This window comes from Myxocyprinus asiaticus, chromosome 32 (assembly GCF_019703515.2).
Source record: "Myxocyprinus asiaticus isolate MX2 ecotype Aquarium Trade chromosome 32, UBuf_Myxa_2, whole genome shotgun sequence".
NCBI classification, from domain to species: Eukaryota; Metazoa; Chordata; class Actinopteri; order Cypriniformes; family Catostomidae; genus Myxocyprinus; species Myxocyprinus asiaticus.
The window spans coordinates 22360087-22377269 of record NC_059375.1 but is presented as its reverse complement, the minus strand read 5'-3'; the positions used below and the strand labels follow the sequence as shown (position 1 = coordinate 22377269).

The 17183-nt window shown below is 43.6% G+C and overlaps 1 protein-coding gene across 1 annotated transcript in view; it reads right to left on the bottom strand.

Moving 5' to 3' along the window:
- The window catches only part of LOC127422826 (carbonic anhydrase-related protein 10-like), a 315862-nt gene extending 299008 nt beyond the window's left edge, over positions 1 to 16854 (bottom strand). Inside the window, exon 1 of the mRNA XM_051666617.1 lies at positions 16098 to 16854. Within this exon, the coding sequence (XP_051522577.1) occupies positions 16098 to 16158 (61 nt within the window). The 5' untranslated portion in view covers positions 16159 to 16854. The remainder of the gene's footprint in view (positions 1 to 16097) is intronic.
- Between the last annotated feature and the right edge of the window lie 329 nt (positions 16855 to 17183).

The following is a 17183-nucleotide window of genomic DNA, read 5'->3' as shown; positions in this document are numbered from 1 at the left end:
AAGAGGCGCCACTGGCCAGGGCCTAGGAGGCCGCCACACTCCGGGTGGAGTGGGCTTGTAACCCCGCAGTGGGTGGCACGTCCTGAGCCTGATATGCCATCGTGATGGCGTCGATGACCCAGTGGGCCATCCTCTGTTTGGAGACAGCTCTTCCTTTCTGCTGTCCACCAAAGCAAACAAAGAGCTGCTCGGAGCTTCTAAGGCTCTGTGTGCGATCCAAATAGATGTATAAAACTTGCACCGGACACAGCAATGCCAAGGCTGGGTCTGCCTCCTCCTGGGGCAGCACTTGCAGGTTCACCACCTGATCCCTAAAAGGAGTCGTGGGAACCTTGGGCACATAGCCTGGTTGGGGTCTCAGGATCACGTGTGAGTAACCTGGACTGAACTCCAGGCACAATTCACTGACAGAGAACGCCTGCAGGTCCCCTACCCTTTTGATGGAAGTGAGCGCAGTCAGGAGGGCAGTCTTCAAAAAGAGTGCCTTAAGCTCAGCTGACTCCAAGGGCTCAAAGGGAGCTCCCTGTAGACCCCGAAGGACTACGAAGAGGTTCCATGAGGGAACGAGGCGTGGTCTGGAGGGATTCAACCTCCTAGTGCCTCTCAGGAACCTGATGATCAAGTCGTGCTTCCCCAAATACTTACTATCTACAGCATCGTGATGAGCTGAAATAGCGGCTACATACACCTTCAGGATGGAGGGGGACAGCTGCCCCTCCAGCCTCTCTTGCAGGAAGGAAAGCACTGATCCAACTGCGCATCTCTGGGGGTCTTCGCGTCGGAAAGAACACCACTTAGCGAACAGATGCCACTTCAAGGCATACAGGTGCCTTGTAGAGGAAGCCCTAGCCTGAGTAATCGTGTCTACCACCGCGGGTTGTAGGCCACTTAGGTCTTCCGCGTCCCATCTAGTGGCCAGACGTGGAGATTCCAGACGTCTGGTCGCGGGTGCCAGATGGTGCCTCATCCCTTAGAAAGAAGGTCCTTCCTCAGGGGAATTCGCGGGGGGGGGGGGCTGGGGGTGCTATCGCGAGGATCGCGAGATCCGAGAACCACGTCTGGGTGGGCCAGTGGGGTGCTACTAGGATGATCTGCTCCTCGTCCTCCCTGACCTTGCGCAGGGTCTGTGCAAGTAGGCTCACTGGTGGAAACGCGTATTTGCGTATTCCAGGGGGCCAGCTGTGTGCCAGTGCATCTATACTGAGGGGTGCCTTGGTCAGGGCGTACCAAAGCGGGCAGTGGGAGGATTCCCAGGAATCAGGTCTATCTGTGCTTGACTGAATCGACTCCAAATCAGCTGGACCGCCTGAAGGTGGAGTCTCCACTCTCCCCTGATGGTAACCTGAAGTGACAGCGCGTCCGCTGCGGTGTTGAGGACGTCCGGGATGTGAGTGGTTCATAGCGACTTGAGGCGCTGCTGACTCCAGAGGAGGAGACGGTAGGCGAGTTGTGACATGCAATGGGAGCATAGACCGCCATGGCGGTTGATGTACGCTACCGATGCTGTGTTGTCCGTCCGGACCAACACATGCTTGCCCTGGATCAATGGCTGAAACCTTCGCAGGGCGAGCAGTACTGCCAACAACTCTAGGCAGTTGATGTGCCACGCGATGTGTCCTGCGGTGCCATGCTCATCTCGGGACTCAAGTCTGAAGCCAGTGCTGAAGCGGTCTCATATGCATCAACCCGAGCGGTGTGGCCGTCGCTGAGGATGCCATATGCCCCAGGAGCCTCTGAAAAAGTTTCAGTGGAACCGCTGTTCCCTGTGTGAGCAAAGCAACTCTCGAGATTGAGCTAGGATTAGCCAGTCGTCAAGATAGTTGAGGATGCGGATGCCCACTTCCCTTAGCAGGGAAAGGGCAGGCTCTGCGGCCTTCATGAAGACGGGAGAGGACAGGGACAGGCTGAAGGGGAGGACCTTTTACAGGTATACCTGGCCTTCGAAGGCAAACCGCAGGAAGGGTCTGTGTCGAGGTAAGACCGAGACATGAAAGTACGCATCCTTCAGGTCTACCGCCGCAAACCAATCTTGATGCTGGATGCTCGCTAGAATGCGTTTTTGCGTCAGCATCTTGAACGGGAGTCTGTGCAAAGCCCGGTTACTCGCAGGTCCAGGATTGGTTGCAACCCACTGCCTGTCTTAGGTACGATGAAGTAAGGGCTATAGAACCCTTTCTTCATCTCGACTGGAGGGACAGGCTCTATCGCGCCCTTGCGCAGAAGGGTAGTGATCTTCGCACGTAAGGTAGCGGCGTTCTCGCCCTTCACCGAGGTGAAGCGGACGGCGCTGAACCTTGGCGGGCCCCTGGTGAACTGAATCGCGTAGCCGAGTCGGACGGTCCGGGTCAGCCATAAGATTGGCTGAGGAGGGGGGAGGAGGAATCTTGTCCCCGTAGTCCACTGGAACCAATCCTGTGTGGGCGTGTTTGTGTCACTGCTGGGCACACAGGGGCGGGGGGTCCACCGTTGGAGTGCCAAACCTGCCAAAATGGGACGGTGGATGGTGGTCGTGACGACGGCCGTGCGCACCGGATATGTGACCCAGGAGACGAGGGAACCATTCTTTTGTCAGGCTTTTGGGTGCCGCAGCCTCCTGGGCATGCGGCGACAAAATATTCTCCTCCCGGCCCTCCACCGGGGGATGGAGTGGTCTGTCGACCAGCCCCAGAGAAGTGGGTCTCCTCCAAGCCACGACCGCAACATTGCCATGGTCATGTTCTCGCAATGAGGACATGACTCATCCACAAACGATGTCTCCACGTGGGCAGTGCCCAGACATGTAAGACAGCGATCGTGGCCGTCAGAAGTGGAGAGATATCGACCGCAACCAGGAATAAAACACAAACGGAAAGGCATCTTTAAAAAGACGTACCGTGTGTGCTGCTCTTTTAGAAAGAAAATATACTCTTTTTAGAATACACTCTTTTAGTTGTTTCTGCCGAAGCACCCAGGGGCGTTCTCTGCACTCCACGGGTGCAAAGGGGGAGAAGCCGCTGAAATGCGCCGTAGAATCCAGCAGATGAGGTGAATTAACTTCGCGGATGAATTCAGCTTCAATGAATAGAACCGCTCGGCTCCGAAGAGAAAATCTGAATGAGTGGTTGCATACCAGCTCCTTTTATACCCGTATGTCTGGGGGAGTGGCATGCAAATTCCACTCGCCAATTCTCATTGGCCTTTTTTCAAAAAAGCAGAGGTGTTTGGGGCTCCCAAGAGTGAACCCTAGTGTCACTACATCGACACAACGTCGAGTGAGTGACAGATAGGGAACTGAAATATCACATTGACATAAGTATTTAGACCCTTAACTCAGTACTTAGTTGAAGTACCTTTGGCAGCGATTACAGCCTCAAGTCTTTTGGGGTATAATGCGACAAGCTTTGCACACCTGGTTTTGGGGATTTTCTGCCATTCTTCTCTGCAGATCCTCTCAAGCCCTGTCAGGTTGGATGGGTACCGTTGGTGGACAGCTATTTTCAGGTCTCTCCAGAGATGTTCGATTGGGTTCAAGTCTGGGCTCTGGCTGGGCCACTGAAGGACATTCACAGAGTTGTCCTTAAGCCACTGTTGCTTAGGGTCATTGTCCTGTTGGAAGGTGAACATTTGGCCCAGTCTAAGGTCCTGAGCGCTCTGGACCAGGTTTTCATTAAGGATATCTCTGTATTTTGCTGCATTCAGCTTTCCTTCAACCCTGACCAGTCCCTCAGTCCCTGCTGCTGAAAAACACCCCCACAGCATGATGCTACCACCACCATGCTTCACCGTTGGGATGGTATTGTGCAGGTGATGAGCGGTGCCTGGTTTCCTCCAGATATGACGCTTGGAATTGAGGCCAAACAGTTCAATCTTCATTTCATCAGACCAGAAAATCTTGTTTCTCACAGTCTGAGAGTCCTTTAGGTGACTTTTTATGTGTCTTGCACTAAAGAGAGAGGCTTCCGTCTGGCCACTCTGCCATAAAGCCCAGATCGGTGGAGTGTTGCAGTTATGGTTGTCCTTCTGCAAGTTTCTCCCATCTCCACACATGATCTCTGGAGCTCAACTAGAGTGACCATCGGGTTCTTGGTCACCTTTCTTACCAAGACTCTTCTCCCCCGACTGCTCATTTTGGCCAGGTGGCCAGCTCTAGGAAAAGTCCTGATTGTTCCAAACTTCTTCCATTTAAGAATTATGAAGGCCACTGTGGAGGCCACATGGGAACCTTCAATACAGCCGAAAAAGCCTTCCCCAGCCTTCCCCAGATCTGTGCCTCGACACAATTCTGTCTCTGAGCTCTGCAGGCAGTTCCTTTGACCTCATGGCTTGGTTTTTTCCTCTGATATGAATTTTCAGCTGTGAGACCTTATATAGACAGGTGTGTGCCTTTCCAAATCATGTCCAATCAATTGAATTTGCCACAGGTGGACTCCAATCAAAGTGTAGAAACATCTCAAAGATGATCCAGAGAAATGGGATGCACCTGAGCTAAATTTCAAGTGTCATAGCAAATGGTCTGAATACTTATGTCAATGTGATATTTCAGTTTTTTCTTTTTAATAAATTTGCAAAGTTATTAAAAATCGGGTTTTTGCTTTGTCATTATGGCGTATGGAGTGTAGATTGATGTGAAAAAAATTATATTTTAAAAGCATTTTAGCATAAGGCTGCAACATAAAATGCGAAAAAAATGAAGGGATCTGAATACTTTCTGAATGCACTGTGCATTTCTTTGTTCACTCCAAAGAGCATTTCAAACCAAGTGATAAACAACTTACACTTGGCACTTCCAGAAGTCCCAGAGAAACTAGGTAATGCCATAAATAAACACTTCAGAAGCTAATTGTCAGAGGCGACCATTAGTATTCATCATCGCACTGAAGCAGTCCTGGGGCTCATCCATGCAGGGTGAAAAGAGATAGAGGTGCAAATGCTGCCCATAAATAAAACTTGACCTTGCCAACAGCTGTGCTAACTGACTTATGAGATAATTGTCTTTCACCCGCCACCACATTATGGATCCAGCTGTACCAGTGTAATGTTTCAGGGCTTCATCCCATGTGGACTCTTTCAATCAAGCTCAAGTATCCTGAACCGTTTGTCAACAAAAACAAAAACAGGCCAGGCAATATGCTGTATGTGTAAATCTAGAGCGCTTAAACTATAACACGGTCAGCGCACGTTAGTGACGTGCATGAACCGAACTGAGCTCAGAGCACAGCTGTTCTGTGTATAACACAATCAGAGCATGAGATTAAATTTATTGTATGTGTATCAAGCACATAACTACTCTGAGGCCACTTAAACACTGTATCATTAACCTTGTGTGTGTTCCGAGTATGTGAAACATCCTACAGATCAGAGCGGTGCATATACGATACTCATAAAACATTTGCGGATACGTATTCAGTGCATACTCGAAAATGAAACAATGACTGATCAGTGGCGAACTTCTGAAGAGAGTGTAAAGGGTCAGCTGAGTTAAAGACTTCGAAAGAGCTTTTGATTCTGTCTTTCATCTGTGAACACAGCCTAAAATGAAGAAGAACAACAATTTGCAACTTTACCTGGCTGATAATTTCTGCTTGCTAGCTCATTAATAATTGCAGACAGCTTCATCCCATGTGGACTCTTTCAATCAAGCTCAAGCATCCTGAATCGTTTGTCAATAAAAAAAAGGCCAGGCAATATGCTGTATGTGTAATCACCCTTGATACGTTCATTCCTCTGTGCCTCTAAACAGATCTCAGAGCAGGCTTCTTCAAATCCATGAGATAAGCTTTTTAGAATAATACACAGACTTAGCAGCAGCCCTGACATACTGTACATTAGAATTATTAAACTGAATGTAGCCCGAAGCTGCTGGGGTGGGTAAGGTCTCCAGACTAGTTAACAGAAAGCTACTGTTTTAAATCCTTTGTGGTTCAACACTGATTTGATACTGGAGGGGTGATGTTAGCTCTGATGCCCTTGGCATGACCCCAACACCACAATCTTAAGAAGTTAATAATCCAAATATATATAAAATATATGACAGATGGTATGGAAATGCCTTTTCATACACCCTTACGTTGCAAGCAAACTGCTGCCTTGACCAGCAAAAAAAAAAAAAGTGCAGAATTTAGTTAGCACTTCCCTCCAGAAAAGTACTTCCTGCATCAAGGCAAAACAGGATTAATGCAAAAGTGGAAGTTTAACTACCAAATATAAACATGATCGGTATTAAAAGAGCAAACATTTGCCACGATCCTCCTCAGAGACTCACACGCTTTTATCAAAGAGAACACAAATGCGTTGCATCTGTATCATGCTGTTAGTTTCGCTTAAAAAATTTTTTTGGGCAATTCACATAATATCTAAACGTTTTTGTACTGTGACATAAGCCCCTCATCCCAGAAGGGAACTGGATAAACAACCAAATCACATAAGGATGCTTACAATCTTGCATCCCACTGGATCTTCCCGTCTCTCTCACTCTCTCTCTTGGTCCACTTGCACAGATGCACTCTCACAGACAGACACATCTGCATGGGATTATCAGATTTGTGGGCTGAGACAGTGTTGTCCAGTGTGGGCGTGCAGGATCACCCACCAAGCCACAGTGAAAGCCTCTGTACTATAGATATCAGTGCTGTCTCATGTGCTAAATATTTAGCCTTCAGCTCTAGCATTGCCTGGGAAATAGAAACACATGTGTTGCAGCAGAGTTGTCTCCCTCGCAGATGGAGTTTAGATTGCTGTCAGGCTGCAGTGAGGCCTGTTTGTTGAGCTAAGAGTGGTCAGGTGCATAGTGTGGTTAATGTGCCACAGGGCACCTAAGAGATAGTACAAACAGGTCATGGTATCTCACTGCTGTGGGTTTGTGAGATTCATTGCTGGGTTTTTACAAATGGCTACTGCATGTGCAGGGCATGAAATCCGGCGCAGGATTGCGGGTATTTCGCACAATTTTAATAATTCCTGCAAGTTCCATGTTCATAACACGGGAATTTCACGCACACATTTATTCACGTTAACATTTACAGTAATTGAGAATTTGTAAACGAAACCACACAGATGTACAAATTAAATAAATAATTGTCTTTTTATTGTAATGTCGAGTTTAGAGTGAGCGCACAGCGAACAGCGTGCTGTCGCATATTTGCTGAACTTCTGTATAACCTGTTAATTTGACATGCACATGACGTTATACCATGTCTCTGCAAGCGAGCATCGTGATTAAACTATTGCTCATGTTTATAAACAATGAAGCTGACTATTAGAGCTGGAAAATGCAAGGAAAAATGCGATATGTGATATAAAAATCCTATGACATCATCAGAGCGTGCAGAACATCAGAACACCCACCGCCAAAATCACGTTTATTGGAATAAAAAAGGACTATCTATCCCAGAGACCACAAACTTAGTTGTCTTTTGTTCCAAATTGTATACAGACTGTATATAATATGTACATTTTTACCAGTAACTTTTTGTTTTTTTAAATCATATGAATATAAAGTAAATTTGACCATATTATGGGATAGAATCTGTGTTGTAAAATATTTTTTTTTTATTTATTTTTACATTAATTCATGCTTGTATTAATTTTTTAATTAGTTCATTCAATGTGGGACTTTTATTTTGAAAATGTTCATCTGTAGACATTCGCTTTCTGTTTTGGTTTAAGACAAGGACTGTGCATGTGTAAAGAATATTTGGGCTGCTGCAGAAAGTCTGCGCAGGTTGTGCTGTTGATGAAATTTGCGTCATGCATACTGTGCACAGAGCTATCAGCAACGTGGACAGCAAAGCTAATTCTGCACAACTGTAAACTTGAATAAACTTGAATCACTAAAATAGCTGCAACTGGTGCTTTTAGCTTATTCTTTAAAAAAATATCCCCAGAAAATTTTTTCATGAACCAGTGATTGTCTTACCTTTTTCGCCCCTCATGAGTTTGCATCCCTGTTTTTTGTTGTGGCATTGCAAGATCAAATCTACAAACTAGAAAAGAAGCAAATTTTTTGTTTTTTCATTACCCATTTAGCGCTCTTGCCACCTGTGACCTCACACAGTGTAGCCTACCTATGTGATTTATTTATTTATTTATTTTTTTTGCACAGTCAAATTTCAAACATTACAAGTAAACATGCTACTAAGACGGACAGAAAACATGGACAAGTTTTTGAAAAGGAAAAATATTGACGATGGTTAGCCTATGTGGGATAGTGGTGTGCTGTAGAATTTTTTAGTTGTAAAAAGTGTGCTGTGGCAGAAAAAAGGTTGGGAAACACTGCACCACCGGCTTATCTTGTGTCTGGTTTTAATTAACTAGTGTGTAAAATTTAGCATTTTCATGTAATTAAAAATTCACTCTAAAATTGTCTAGATTCAAGGCAGGTATGAGTAATTTTATAAAGAGCATAAAAGTAGAAACATTACTTCTATTGCTATTTTAATGGCTCTGCAGTTCAGCTTGAGGGCTTCAAGGAAATATTATTTCATACTTTCTCTTAGTGGAACTTCTTTTGCATGGGATCAAAATTAAAAAATGCCTTACTTTAACTGAATATTTCACATACAGTCATACAGAATTAATATATGGTACTGAATAAAGTGGAACTAGCCTGTCATGATGAAGGTCTCACTTTTGACCAGTACATTAAATTTACCACTCGATTGGACAACTTGATGCGTTTCAGTCGACCCACCAGAAAAGTATCTCCAGACTTGCCTCCAGTATACATCAACACCTCTGTTGAGCCCATGCAAATTGGTCGCACCAATTTCCCCTGAGGAGATAGCCCGTTGTTTCCAGTTTCAATTATGTCTCTACTGTGGAGGTTCCGATCACCGTCTAGCATCTTGCCCAGTTCGACCAACAACCTCAAACAAGCCTCTGGTTAGTTTGAACTCTTCTCATCTCCTTATTACTAGTCAGCTGCTATTACCTATTACGATTTCATGTGAAAATAGAACTTCAAGCATTACTTGACTCTAGGGCAGCTGGTAATTTTATTGACCAGAAACTGGTGGAGAAATATAAGTTACCTGTTACTCACTGTACTTCTCAACATGTCACAGCCTTAGATGGTTGTCTGCTGGGCACAGGCTCCATATGTCAAGTTTCTCAAACCATACAATTGCAAGTTGGTCTGTTACATAGAGAGGACATCCAGCTCTTAGTCATACATTCCCCCAGAAATTCCATTATCTTTGGTTTGCCTTGGCTTCGTAAGCATAACCCCATTGTCTCCTGGAGAGATGGTCAAATTTTAAACTGGTGCACTAGTTGCTTCAATTCCTGTCAACGGCATCACTATGAAATGCTGGATTTACGCAATGCTTACAATTTAATTCGTGTCCGCAAGAGGGATGAGTGGAAGACGGCCTTTTCCACTTGTGCAGAGCACTATGAATACTTGGTCTTGCTCTTCGGCCTTTCCAACTGTACTTCTGTGTTCCAGTCCTTTGTCAATGAAATATTCCATGTTATGCTCAACTAAGGGGTCATTGTATATATCGATGATATCCTGATCTATTCCTCCACACTCGAAGAACACGTTCAACAAGTACGCCAAGTCCTTCAATGCCTCATCCAGCATCAACTATATGCCAGCCAAGAAATGTGGAACTCACAAAACAATCATCTAGTTCCTTGGGTACATTATTGGACCAGATGGAGTAGCTATGGATACCTCCAAAGTAAGAGATGTTCTGGATTGGCCTCAACCAAGAACTGTGAAGGAGTTACAAGGGTTTCTTGGATTCGCCAATTTTAATAGATGCTTCATCAGAAGCTTCAGTTCAGTAGACGCACCTCTTCCCTTCTCCGGGGAGCCACTAAATGTCTACAGTGGCATCCAGCTGCCTCTGCTGCCTTCGAGGAACTTAAGAAATGCTTAACAAATGTGCCCATACTTCGTCATCCAGATACTACGTTACCCTTTATCCAAGAAGTGGATGCATCCAACATCAGTATTGGTGCAGTTCTCTCCCAATGACATGGTAACCCAGATAAACTATTTCCCAATGCTTTCTTCTCCCATAAACTTTCCTCTGCACAGCGGAACTATGATGTTGGCAACTGGGAATTATTAGCCATGAAGACTGCAATTAAGGAGTGGTGGCATTGGTTGGAAGGAGCTAGGCACCCCTTTCAAATAATCACGGATCATCATAACCTTGAATACATTCGAGCAGCCAAGCATTTAAATCCTCGTCAGGCCAGGTGGGCATTGTTTTTTACCCGATTTGACTTCACAATCACATTCTGACCAGGCTCTAAGAACACTAATGCCGATGCATTATCTTGAATATATGACAAATACCAAGAGACCATCAACAACGAATCCATAATACTCTCTTCTCTGGTGATAGCTCCTGTGCACTGGGAGATCATGGATGACTTGATCCTGGCCATTATCCCAGTTCCACCACCTGCTGAATGTCCAAACAATAAGACATAAGTTCCTGCTAACCTGCGACCACAAGTGCTCAAATGGGTTCACACATTGTGTTCTGGTCACCCAGGCATACAGGCCACCATCGTCTCCTTCAAAACAGATTCTGGCGGGAATCACTCACTCTTGACGCAACAACCTACGTACGTGAGGGTCAAATATGTGTCACATCCAAGTCATCGAAGTAAGTTCCAGATGGTCTTCTACAACCTTTGCCCCTTCCTCAATGCCCATGGTCACACATAGCTTTTGACTTTATTACCAACCTTCCCGAATCACAGGGAAAGACAGTCATTCTCTCCTTAATCGACCGATTCTCGAAAGCCTGTCGCTTGCTCCCACTGCCCAAACTCCCCACTGCACTGGAAACTGCAGAAACCCTGTTTAATTATGTTTTTAGACTGTACGACCTCCCCGAAGATATCGTATCTGACAGAGAACCACAATTCACCTCTCGAGTGTGGTCGGCCTTCTTAGCTTAACCTCTGGTTACCATCCACAATCCAATGGACAAACCGAATGCCTCAATCAGGAGCGCTACTTCATATTGCCAAATGAACCAGTCTGATTGGAGCCGGTACCTTCCCTGGGCGGAATATGCTCAACTCGCTTGTCAAGCCTTCCACTGGTCTCACACCATTCAAATGCATACTAGGATACCAACCCCCTCTATTCCCCTGGTCTGGTGAACCATCTGATGTTCCAGCCATTGATGATTGGATAACGAACAAGTGTGGGATCACGCCCACATGCATCTCCAGAGAGCCATACGTCGACAAAAGGAGCAGACCAATCGTCACCGTCAACCAGCTCCTGCCTATCAACCAGGGCAATAGGTCTGGTTGTCTGCCAGGGACCTTCGTCTCCAGTTACCATGCCGCAAGCTCAGTTCCAGGTATGTAGGTCCATTCAAAATCATCAAACAAGTAACACTAGTGTCATTTAAACTTCTCCCTGCTAATTATCGCATCTCTCCCACTTTCCATGTTTCCCTGATAAAACCTGCTGGTTTGTCCGAGGAGGGATGATGAACCTGGCACCCAGAGACCACCCCCTCCTGACAGTGGAATGTGAGGAGGCGTTCTTGGTCAACAAGCTCCAGGATTCCCATCGTCAGGGTTGCTTACTCCAATACATGGTGGATTGGGAGGGCTATCGATCAGAGGAGCGTTCTTGTATTAATGCAAAGGACATTCTTGATCCTTCCCTCATCTCGGAATTCCATCATGACCACCAGAACTGGCCCGCACCAAGAGGTCAGCGTAGACCCTGACACAACTTGCCTCCTCTTGTCAGGAGCCACTCACGGGGGGGGGGGGGGGGGTTGGGGGGACTCTGTTACACCTGCCTGCCAAGCTGATTCCCTTGAGCACCACTAGAGGTTCCCCTCGCATGTGTATTGACTGTTCACATACCTGATTCTTGTTAGCTCATTAAGCATGGGACTATATAAACACTGTGTAGCGTATGCTCAGTGTGAAGTCTTGTTTTGCCCCACAAACACTACTGAGCGATGTCTACATTTCTGCCTGCTTCTCCGTACCTGACTCTTGCCTGTTACCCATTTATGGATTATTGCCTGGACTGCTTTACTCTGTTTGACATCTGCCTGTTACCCATTTATGGATTATTTCCTGGACTGCTTTACTGTGTTCGACTTCTGCCTGTCTCATCGTTTGTGGATATACCTGTGGACTGTTTGCCTGTTTACTTCAATAAAACTGCACATGGATTCTAACCAAAGCTTCCAAGCCTCTGTGTTACACTCTAAAATCAGCTTCATTTTTGCACACTGACACAAGGAGAAGCTTTGCAGTTTGTGAGATGCCTCGCTCATGAGGCGTTTCTTGTGTTTCTGGGTTTAGTGTGGCATCAAAGCAAATGTTAACTGCCATATCTAAACAAATGTTCATGCTCTGCAAATGTCAGCAAAAATGTATGATGTTCCAGTAAGAATGCCTGGAAACCAAAAAGCTAGGAAGAAGCTACTTGCTATGATCCAATTATGCCTAGTGGGGACAAAATTAAATCTTTGATCTTTGTAAACATGGAATGTGGTCCTGACAAACAACAAACCACTGAAATTCCATGAAATGAAAGGTTTTATTAAAGGAATACTCCGGTTTCGATACAAGTTAAGCTCAATCGACAGCATTTGTGGCATAATATTGATTACCACAAAAATGTATTTTGAATCGTCCCTCCTTTTCTTAAAAAAAAAAAAAAAAAAAATCTGGGCTCCAGTGAGGCACTTACAATGAAAGGGAATGGGGCCAATTTTTGGACGTTAAAATACTCACTGTTTTAAAACTAGATGTAAACAGTATGTGTTAACGTGATTTTAGTGTAACCAAATCACTTGCTAACCTTTACTGTGTAAAGTTATATCCAGTTTTCTAACTTCATTGCCATGGTGATGTAATGTCAACAAACCCTAAAATGACTGTAAAAATTACAATTTAAACAACTTTACAGTTCAAATAATACATGAGTTTTAACAAAAGAATTATAAAAAATTATAAGCTTCACATTTCTGCCTTTAAAACCTCTAAAAATTGTCCCCATTCACTTTCATTGTAAGTGCCTCACTGTAACCTCGATTTTTGCTTTTTTTAAACAAAAGGAGGGACGAGTCCAAATTATTTTGTGGTAATCAACATCATGCCACAAATTCTGTCGAATGAGCTTCACTTGTATTGAACCCAGAATATTCCTTTAAGATAGAGGGTCCCTTGTCTTATACCAGAGACAGGGAGAGGTAAATTGGACCCTCAAAATGAATGATAACCTGAAAAACTTGCTCAAACAGCAAAATGGAGGGTTTTCCATCTGTCTTTAAACAATGCAATTGCTGACAACAGACATGTCATCAAGAAAACTGCTGGGGAAAAAAGCGTTGAAAGTACATAAGAGGCCTTGGCCAATTTTCTACAGCCATCATTCCCCAAAGCCCAAATAGCAATGTTGTGCTAGAAATTATAACGATGATGCAGCTTGTATGTTTTGTACACCAGGAAAGAGCTTAAAAGGATAGTTCACCCCCAACAAATTGAGTTCTGTCACCATTTACTCACCCTCATTTTGTTCAAAACCTGTATGAATTTGTGTTGATGTGAAACACAAAATATAATGTTAGGCAGATTACTAGCCTCAGTCACCATATACTTTCATTGTATGTAAAACTAATGCAATGAAAGTGAATGCTGAGGTGACTGAGAATTACATTATGCTTAACATGTAATTTTGGACAGTCTCTTTAAAGTGTTAATAATTATAGTGGCCTAAACTTAACCCAGATTTAAAGGGATAGTTCACCCCAAAATTAAAATTCTCTCTTCATTTACTCACATCCCAGAGGTGTATGACTTTCTTTCTTCTGCTGAACACAAACGAAGATTTTTAGAAGAATATCTCAGCTCAGTAGGTCCAGACAATGCAAGTGAATGGTAATCAAGCCTTCGAAGCTCCAAAAAGGAGATAAAGTCAGCATAAAATTAATCCATGCCACTCCAGTGTTTTACTCAATGAGTGCCTTTACATGCACTTTCTTTCACCAATTATGCTTAATAAGCTGACAGCGCGTGTGGTCATGTAAACACAATAAACGCCATTCCTGTGTAAGGTCATAAACGGTGTAAGAATAAACTGGTCAATACAGATTTTTGCCCACTACTCTGATTTCACATGGCATGTAAACACCTTAACTGGCATTCTTACCGACTTATCCAATGTGCGCAAGTGCTGAGTGCATGGTTCTTCACGGATTGATGTCAAACTCAAAAGCAGAGAACAACTTTATTATTTCAAATGTCATGTAAACACAGATTTATTTCTTTGTCAGATTTTTTAAAATAAGATGATTTTAAACGTGCTCAATGTCTTCTGAAGTGATCCAGCTGGTTTTGGGTGAGAACAGACCAAAATGTAACTCTTTTTTTTTTTTTCACTGTACATCTTGCCATTGCAGTCTCTAGGCACGATCATGATTTCAAGCTTGATTACACTTCCTATTGCTTGATGCATGAAGAGCACTAGATGATGCTATAGGATGTAAACGAGCTTGAAATTATGATTGCTAAGGAGACTGCTGTCAAGATGTACAGTGAAAAAGGAGTTACATTTTGGTCTGTTCTAACTCAAACCCAACTGGATCGCTTCAGAAGACATTGATTAAACCACTGGAATATGATGGATTATGTTTATGCTGACTTTATCCTCTTTTTGGCGCTTCAAAGGACTGATCACCATTCACTTGCATTGTATGGGCCTACAGAGCTGAGATATTATTCTAAAAATCTTTGTTTGTGTTCTGCAGAAGAAAGCAAGCCATACACATCTGGGAAGGCATGAGGATGAGCAATGACAAGAGAATTTAAATTTTTTGGTGAACTGACCCTTTGAGGGCACTACCAAACAGTATTTACCAAACTGTGTTCATTTGTTAAAAATTATAGCTTTTCTTTAGAGATTAATCTTTGGTGCAGAATATGAGCAAAACATAGGAACATTCCTTATAGGAATCAGGACTACGTTTTGAGATATAGATGAGGAAATCATCTGATCCTTTATTAGCATTCAGAGAACCTTATAAATTCTATACCTCAAGTATAAATGAGTGTTCCAAAGTAACCTACAGTCTGCCTTTCCATTTTAGTGGCTTCATGTAAAGTGTCCCCCATAGTGACAATCAAACAGCTCTCAGAATTCGTAAACACTGGTCAAGGACGTTTACGTTGCCCTCTCCACGCATGATAAAAAAGAATGATATGTTTCGCACAACCTTGACATCAATGTCCAGTCCACGCGTTGGCGACGCAGCTGGACGCATTCCATAAGCCTTTTTACGCTTTAAAGTTGAACCAGAGAACGGACTTGATATTTTAGTCAAAGAAACTTTATAATATTAGTTACAGCAATTTGAACGGATTTGGCAGTAATTCAAATTTCTGGACACTGAATAATTTATTTCAGTGGCCACTCTGTTTTTTTATAGAGAGACTCTAATCGACGTTAAGCATTAGCATGACTAATAAAGTGATAGTAGTAACTGGAAATCGTGTCAGAGTTGTCAAGTGAAGGTGTTGTGCTGAATTTGGTATCCATTTAGCCTACTCTACTGTTTGTGCTTCAGCTTGGTCTGTGCAGTGGTGGTCACCACCTCCAAAATAACTTTGACACAACCAATAATAATAATAATAAATAAATAAATGAAGGCTAAGCCAATTTAATTTTATTTAATTTCTAATTTAATTTGCGCATGATTTATATGTCTAGCTGATTTAGAACACAGCCTTTCGTAATGCGTTTGCTGGTATTTGATGGCAAACGGACCATGACTCAAATATAACAACCGCACAGTATTCAAGTATGGAGCAAAAATAAAATAATTTTAGTTACATAAATTATTCCAAATAAAAGATTAAATGACGAATATGAATATTCTGGTTTTGGTATGAATGTGAATTAAAAAAGTGATGTTTTAAAGGCTATTTCAAATGCTGCATATCCATTGAATTCTGCGCCACATTATATTTCACACAATAACATCAGTTTGAATCCCGATAATTGAAAAAATGTCTTGTTTTGATTTAAAAGGAAAATTAATACATATTTTTTTACGGTTGTAACTTTTACCTGTTATAACCCTGATGAATTTAATCATAATGCAAAATGATACCTGAAGTGCAAACGATGAGATTGGCTTGAAGGATGATAAATATTTCCCAGATTAAATCCATGCTTTTTCTTCATTCCAAGTCCATTGCGCTCAGAAAACGGGGATCAGTTGCAGATGAGTCCACCCAGTCTCTTTCCCACTGTACACCTTCCACAAGATACTCTCCAAATCACACACATATCACATGTAGCACGAGGACATAACGCCACATTTCAAACAGGCTTAAATCCAAACAAAAATGTGTTCCGAATTAACGGGAGTCTTGATTGTTATCCTCAGAGCGAACACTATTAAGAAATGTTTCGTTGCGTCCCACAAGCCTCCATAAAATGACTAGAGCGTTCTTTGCCGTTCCGTCGCGTCTCTTGTGTCAAAAAGATGCTGGACTCCGTTGATCTGACCCTGCAAAAAGAGAGTGCACAACTGTGAATGAGATTTGACGTGTCCTCGTAGTGAGCAAGGTCGGAGATGCGCGAGAGTAACCGTTTTAACTCAGCCAGGTCTTAACGGGCAAGTCACGGGACCGCGCACTTCGCTGTAAGGGGGCGTGCTTTCCTCATATACACGAAATACCATTAAACTTAACAGCGGACACAAACATCGACTTTAAATGGGTTATTTATCCCCCACCTGTATTTATAAAGTGGTATTAATGAGAGAGAAGTTGGACCGATACTGCCGTTTCAGGCTAAATTAAAGGAAATATAGCCCTCAGAGCTTAAAATAACTCAATGGGTCCTGTTTAGTTTAACGAGTTCTAAAATACTGCAACGGAAATCAATCAGGGCTGCCAACTCTCACGCATTGAGCGTGAGAGTCATGCAACTGACACTGTTCTCACGCCACACGTCCCTTTTCTCACGCAGTGATAACGTCGCGGAGCAAAGAGGACAATGACAGCACACGGACAGACAAGCCAGAGTAGACAGCACCGTGCAACAGCGAGTTATTCAGACCAGTCGGGGGGAAAGCAGCTGAGCAGCGTCTCTCTCTCTCGTCTGGGAGTGAATGGGAGATCACAGCAAATATTATTTTCACTTACCCATTTGCTCCAAGACCAAAAGAAAAACCCCACTATTACGTTTG